Here is a 7,949-nt window from a genome sequence, read left to right on the forward strand (position 1 = left end):
TTTAAAGTTTCAAATACAAAAGTAGTAGTAGTTATGAAGGTTAGCAAACTGGACATTTAGACTGAATGTTTCCTGTATCCTCATCTTGCGCTAATGCACACAAGTGTTTCACCAGGTTTTATTTGTGTTGTTTCTCATAAGCGTAGATCCGTTGTCCGTCAACAACACAGAAGTCTGTGCCTTGACTTCTGTGCGCTCACTGCGTTGAGCGCTCATAGCTCTCCAGCCGCAACCCTATATTTATGCGCGACCAGCACAAACATTGTCGCATAGTTGATGACGTCTGTGTCCAAAGGGGAAACACTATGTGCATGCCGCCACCTGTAGGATCGGGGGTATATATGCAAGTGTTCTCTGGTGCGCTAGTATCTTGGCCAATGTGAATGCAGGCCAGCATTCGTTCTCAGGAACGATTCGAATTCAAACGGATCCAGTGTGAAGCCGCCCTAAGTACATTTACTCAAGTACTGTACTTAAGTAAATTGTATTGGTATTTTTTACTTTACTTGAGTATATCCAATTTTCAATACTTTCACTTCCACTGCACTACATCTCAAAGGCAAATATTGTACTTTACTTTTGAAAACTTTAGTTACTAGTTACTTTGTAGATTTTGGTTATTATTACAAAACATACATTAGCCCTATTTCGGCCATTTGAAATTAGCCGATCTACAAGCTTGTAGATCGGTTATTTTCAAAAGAGTTTCATACAATTGAAAAATGTAAATGGGACATTCTGCATAATGAGTACTTTCTACTTTTGGTACTTTAAGCACATTGTTATACCAATACTTTTGTACTTTTACTTGTAACAGAGTATTTCTACATTGCAGTATTGATACTTTTACTTAAGTAAAACATTTGAGTACTTTTTACACCACTGAAACCAAGTACCAAGAACTTGTCCAGGACTGCCGGGACATGGGGTGGACAGCATGGCTGATGACAGTGGAACAGGGGTCATCACCATGCCAGCTTGTGATGGACATTTCCATCAACATTTAATTTCTGGCACAGACATGCAAAACAAGTGATCAATAATATTGATATCTCTCTCTCTCTCTCTCTCTCTCTCTCTCTCTCTCTCTCTATATATATATATATATATGCGCATGTGTGCATGACAGGATAAAACACCTTTCTATCTACTTAGATAACGCCCAATGCAAATTAATTCATTTTAATATATATAGTTTTGTTTTACATTTTCTAGCCTTGACGACCGTGCAGTCTTAAGCAAACATTCAAATATAAATTAGATAGCATGTTATTTAGACAGATGCCAGGTCATTGTTGACCTGTCACCCTAATAGTGTGTATAGTTTCAATGTACATATTTTTTGTTTTTGTTTATCTATGATAAACAAGGTCTGTTAAGAGGACCCAAGAAAGCACTATGGCTTGTTTCCATTGGGGTCCTTTGTACTCAATTCATCGAAGAAACAAAAAAAAAGAATAGGAACAAGTGAGGTTTGTTTCCAAAACGTTATTTTGATTGTTTTGAACAAGATGGTAGGTATTTTAGTGTTTGTTCCAAGAGAGTGTGATATGGCCTAATTTCAGCTGAGTATTAACCACTTACTTACCACTTACTTATTCACCTCTGCTGATAATTGTCCTCTGATTTATTGGAACAGCAATCTGTTCATTATGTTCTCTTCACATTTTGTGAATAAAGTCAATCTTTTTTTTACTTCATCATTCATCATTCCATATATATATATATTGCCCTCGGGGGCGGGGTTGGTTTCGTTCTGTTTCCTCGAAATGTTACACGGCACAGCAAGCGATCTCACACGGTACACTAAAGGGCCGCGGAACGGCGGTTGGGAAACGCTGCCTTAGGCAATTGCCTACTCCGCCTAATGGAAGGGCCCTGAGGAAGGGACTTCTGAGGAAGTGTCTGAGATCTTAGGAGAATATTTGAGTATTGCAACTCTGGCATGATCAGCTTGAGGCAGAGCTCCTTGACCTTGCTGACCTTAGCCTGCAGGACGTAGCCCATGATGTCCACGTCGCCGGGCTGCCAGGGGCGCAGCTTCTTGTTCTTGATCTGCTTTGCTGAGCGGAGCAGCGGCATCCGGCCTCCGAAGCAGCTCTGCATCAGCCTCTCCTGAGCCTGTTGAAGGAGGCGCACCTCGTCCGCCACGCAGGCTGGGCCGAGGGCCTCCAGCTTCCGCCAAAGCGAGGCGTTGAAGTGGTCATAGAGCTGTGCGTCCAGGGAGTTCCAGGCGCGGATCTTGGCGGAGAGGCCCGGTGCGAGGCTCAGCTTGGAGCCGGCTGCACGCATGTTGAGCTTTAGATACAGAATGTCGTCCAGGTCCCAGGACAGCAGGTGGCGGAGGAGAACCAGCGACTCGTCAAAGTACTCCGCGATCATCACCAGGGAGAAGGAGCGATCCACCTCTGCCACAAAGTCACGAACATATGCCACGTCTGTCACCGGCCGGTCATTGTCACCGCCCAGGTCGAAGGTCAGGACGTTGCGGGCGGGCACGTCCTCTTCGTCCGGGTGGTAGTACCGCCGGGGTTTCTCCAAGAAGGTCTCCAAGGATCCGTTGGGAACATTCTTGAAACTCTGACTCCGCTTTTTGTAATAAGTGAACAACGACTCAAACATGGAGCCCGGCTCTCGGAGAATAGTGATGTATGTAGTGTCGTTCGGCATGAGCCTCCGCATCTGCAAGATACAAGAAGTTTTATCATCACATGTACAGTAAAACCGCAGGTGTTTACACAACACAAACTTTGCCTGCCACTGTGCAGACCGAATACAAAAATATCACTATAATGACGTGTTAACAAGATGTAAAGACAAGAGCAGCAATCCTGAAATCGTATCAAATGAAACAGTTTAAACAGTAAAAGCAGCAATTTTGAGTGGCCGAAATACGGTCAGTAATAGAAGCGTACATGTATGTGCCTTCAAAAATAAATAAAAAACTTTTATTTTATATATGAGTGTGTTTGAATTGAATATTTGGAAAAAGTCAGGGAAGGGGAACCTTCTGAGAAGTTCCCAAGCAAAGTTAATTGACCTAAACATTTAAAGAACAGCCAGGCCGACCGCTCTGTGATGCATGTGTTAAAGCACATTTCAAAGTTCAGCACTTCAGTGTGGTTGAAGCGCATGTGACTGGTGATGATGTTGGGTGGCAGGGTGCCTGGGTGGACGAAGCGAGTGTTGAAGGACTCTGGGTAGCAGAACATGTGGCCACATTTCTTTATGGGGAGCGCCACCGTCAGGTTGTGGCGCTCTGCAAAGCGGTTCTGCATGGTGCTGCTGCCCGTCTTGTGGGTCTTCAGGAAAACCACATTGGTGTGTTTGGGCTTCAGGCCCGGGGATGGGTGGGCGCACGGTGCAAAGAAACCCAGGTGGAAGGCCTCTATGGACCTGGAGGGAGAGCATTAAGTCGAATTAAGTCACTTATAATATGTTTTTTTGTGTTCATATTTTTATTAGGGAACATCCTTGAGACACATATGATGGATGGAGCCTTGGAAGACTTGAGGTAAAACACTGCATCTTGACAACAGGCAAAGCTAATATGTTTCATTGTGTAGATTTAACCTGAGCGCAGCCACTTAGGACCTCAAACATCACTTTAAAGGGGCTCATCTGCATATACATCCAAAAAAACTTTAACGAGTTAGTGAATAAATCCAGAATGTATGACGGTAATTCTGGGACGGAGAACAAATTCATCCAACCACTGGTCTGTAAAATCTGCGACCACGTCATTTGTAATTATTTAGGCATACGGTAAGCAAGTAGAGAGAGATATGCTATTGTAGTTGCATCAACTAGATCAAAACATTTTAGTACAGCAGAGTGTTAAAGGGACTACACCATGAATTTTAACTTTTCCTTCTTTTTTGTGTGTTTTTGGTCTTCCCTACCTCTTCTATCCCCAAAAATACCCCAGTTGGAGCACTCAGGCTTTCACAGCATATCTGAGGTTTTATGTAAATTGGTCTCAAAACAGGCCAAACTGATTTGCCCCCACACGTGACGTTACAAGTGATACAATCCCTCCCGTTTTTCAGTTCCAACATACTTTATTTTTTTTAAAACTTTTTCCACACAGAGCCAGCAGATAACATGCATACAAACTGGCTCAATAGTGCCACGTGCCAAATCAGGACAATGTGGTATTGCAGGTGAAAGTGCTTTATAAGCCAGAGAGAAGTTAGTTGGAATGAGTATATCTGAGGCTTGATTTAGGCTCAAACCTTTTGAAAAACGTTTGAGGGACATAAACAATATGATATTAAACATTAAATATATTTTTTTAATTCATGGTGTAGATCCTTTACAGATATTAAGTTAAAAAAACAGAAAAACAAGAGAAATAGGGAGTGGAAAATAGACTTGGACAAGGAGAGCTCTGCAGAGAGTGCAGAGTCATGCTGATAGCAGTGCATGGCGCACATTTTTTAACATTACCGTTATGAAGCGGATAAAAGCGCCACATTTTGCTTGAGGCTTCTTTAGGACCTACTGATGAATTCTAGCCTAGGGCCCCCCAAAAAATATCTAATTAAAACAATCTAATAAACAGACATTTTGCACCTTAATCCCATGCACAACGCACTGATTTATGTCTTTTTATTGGTTTTTTTCTAGCACTTTAACTAACGTCCATAAGTATATCATGCACAGTATACATCTGCTGCTATGCTCACGCACCTTTATATCTTTTCTCAGGTACTTGTGTAACCGTAGATGTAGATTTTTTTTCTTTTTTCCTCTGGTTAGATCTCCTTTCCCACTTGCCCCCCCCCCCCCTACCCCTCTTCTTCTTACCCTTTTATTTTCTATGGAAATAACGATACGATGGGAATGCACGAAAACGAATTTCACTCACTTGTTTACTTCTGTGAAGTGTGAACCTGCGATGTGACAATAAAGTCATAGGCCAAAAAGTGAATCGGACTTTTTTTAGTTGAGAAGTTTGTTTTGGGCCCCTAGGCTAGTATCAATCAGTAGGTCATATAGAAGCCTCCTGAAAAATGTGGCGTTTTTATCCGCTTCGTAACGGTAATGGACTAAAACAGTGATGGAAAAAGACATTAACAAAGTAGAAAGGTTAACAGAACATTGGGTTATGGGGCTGTATGGGGTTGTTTGCAGCTGTCAGATTTATTTATTATTGGTCGTTGGATCTGCTCAGCTTCATCTCTCCATATCTGGCTGCTCGTATAATAAGCTTCCGCTAAGCAACGCTCATTTTCTCAAAAGAAAGAAAAAAAGATTTTTTTCTCGTAATAACATTATGTCACTATACAAATAAGAAGATGATAGTCGGCATGTAGTGTGTGTGTGTGTGTGTGTGTGTGTGTGTGTGTGTGTGTGTGTGTGTGTGTGTGTGTGTGTGTGCGTGTGTGTGTGTGCGTGTGCGCGCGTGCGTGTGCGTGTGTGCCACACACGGGAGCGAGCGGTGTGGTCACTCACCATCTCAGGTAACCCCCATAGTGCAGTATGGTCAGGATGCTGACCAGACTAGTGACAGCCATCAGAATCTGGAAAACCTTCTTCAGTAACATCTCTGACTGAGACTGTGGGAGGAAGACGAGAGATCATTCACAGAGCTTATGTCACAGTGGGCGTAGAGCAATCGTCTCTCCAGGCTATGGGTATGGCTACCTCATTTGGTAGCACTTTAAACGAACGTCCTATTAACAAACATTAATTAACAGTTAATAAACAACTTATTAACAGTTAATAAACTACTTATAAGTTAGTTATTAACCTTATTCTGTGTTAATAAACGTTTATAAAGCCTTGAACGTCCTATTAACAAACATTAATTAACAAATAATAGACAACTTATTAAATACTTATTAACAGTTAATAAACTACTTATAAGATAGTTACTAACCTTATTCTGTGTTTATAAACGTTTATAAAGCATTGAACGTCCTATTAACAAACATTAATTAACAAATAATAGACAACTTATTAAATACTTATTAACAGTTAATAAACAACTTATAAGATAGTTATTAACCTTATTCTGTGTTTATAAACGTTTATAAAGCATTATAAATACTATTAACACGACACTTATTAACAATAAATAAACGACTTATAAGATGCTTATAAACCTTAATATTTGTTTATAACTATCTTATAAGTAGTTTATTAACTGTTAATAACTATTTAATAAGTTGTGTATTAACTGTTAATTAATGTTTGTTAATAGGACGTTCAATGCTTTATAAATGTTTATAAACACATAAGGTTAATGACTATCTTATAAGTAGTTTATTAACTATTTATAAGTATTTAATAAGTTGTTTATTAACTGTTAATTAATGTTTGTTAATAGGACGTTCGTTTAAAGTGGGAACAGTGTCTTATAAACATTCATTAACTGTTAATAAGCATTTAATAAGTTGTTTATTAACTGTTAATTAATGTTTGTTAATAGGACGTTCGTTTAAAGTGGGAGCAGTGTCTTATAAACATTAACAAATCCTTAGTTAAGTATTTATTAACATTTAAGAAGTGTCTTATAAACATCAACAAATCGTTAATAATGCATTTATTAACACTTTTTGCAGCTACCTGGTCTAAAGTGGGAACAGTGTCTTAAAAACATGAACAAATCCTTAGTTAAATATTTATAACATTTAAACAGTGTCTTATAAACATCAAATCGTTAATAATGCATTTATTAACACTTTTTGCAGCTACCTGGTCTAAAGTGGCAGTGTCTTATAAACATTAACAAATCCTTAGTTACATATTAATTAACATTTAAACAGTGTCTTATAAACATCAACAAATCGTTAATAATGCATGTATTAACACTTTTTGCAGCTACCTGATCTAAAGTGGGAACAGTGTCTTTTAAACATTAAATCCTTAGTTAAGTATTTATTAACATTTAAACAGTCTTATAAACATCAACAAATCGTAAATAATGCATTTATTATCACTTTTTGCTGCTACTTGGGAACAGTGTCTTATAAACACTAACAACTCCTTAGTTAAGTATTTATAAACAATTAACCAGTGTCTTATAAACATTAACAAATCCTTAACCATGCATCTCTTAACAAATAGGCATTTTGCATCTATAAATATATGTTTCAGGCCCAGCCATTCCGTCCACTCAACAACACAGAGATGGTCAGACAGCAAGCGCTCCGTTCGATTGCCTCTTTGTCTCCAAACGTGTTCCTTTACGCTACGCCCGGCTCTTTCGATGTGCTGTGTGTGAGCACCTGTTCTACAAACCACCTTGAATGGTTGACAGTCTGGTGATTGTAGCCCAACTCAGACAGTGTACGATATGGACACCATTCATCGCTCATGATGGTAGAACCGATCCTCACATGGTGCAGAATCAAATGGAGAAGGTCTTTTCGACCTCTTCTTTCCATTTTTTTAAATAAACTAATTAACACAACACAAATTAACTTAGTTTAAATATATATTGTGTGTCAGTGCCAAACAACATTCAATATTTCCCACATTTGTACCAAAGTTATAAAACCTGTAATTCACAACATTATCACAATATCACTTGCAAACAGATTTAACCTGTACATTCTGAAAGTCAATGCAGTCCAGAGGAAAGCCTGGATGTGAAAAAAAAAAGGAAACAGTCACCCTTGCTTCAGCAGCTGAAGTCAAATAGAATTGTAGAATTACAACGTGCTTAAAGTGCTAAAGCTGGGGTCTTCACCATTTTTCAGGCCATGGACCCCTTAGCTGAGAGAGACTACATATTGTATAAAATTATGTTGCAGATTTAACTTTTTAGTAGATTTCATATAGCTTCATAGACTTTGACAGCACTATCACCAGTGCTGTGAGTTATTGTTTTGCATTTGTTTACACATTAGCTTTTGTTAATATGTTGGATTCATATTAATGCATTCTCAGACATTTAACCACTTAAATCTTTGGCTCTGTACTTAGGCTGCTCTTTTTTC

The 7,949-nt window shown here is 39.1% G+C and overlaps 1 protein-coding gene across 1 annotated transcript in view; it reads right to left on the bottom strand.

Annotated features, from left to right (window-relative positions):
* Window positions 1-1,806: 1,806 nt before the first annotated feature.
* The window catches only part of LOC308083643 (galactose-3-O-sulfotransferase 3-like), a gene marked incomplete at its 3' end in the record, with an annotated part of 43,564 nt that continues 37,421 nt past the window's right edge, over window positions 1,807-7,949 (bottom strand). The window contains exons 3-4 of the mRNA XM_080425960.1: window positions 3,114-3,396; window positions 1,807-2,682 (exon numbers count right to left, since the gene is read on the bottom strand). Coding sequence (XP_080282086.1) covers window positions 1,807-2,682; window positions 3,114-3,396 — 1,159 coding nt within the window. The remainder of the gene's footprint in view (window positions 2,683-3,113; window positions 3,397-7,949) is intronic.

This window comes from Gymnoscopelus braueri (genome assembly GCF_963280865.1).
Source record: "Gymnoscopelus braueri genome assembly, chromosome: 4".
In the NCBI taxonomy this organism is placed as follows: Eukaryota; Metazoa; Chordata; class Actinopteri; order Myctophiformes; family Myctophidae; genus Gymnoscopelus; species Gymnoscopelus braueri.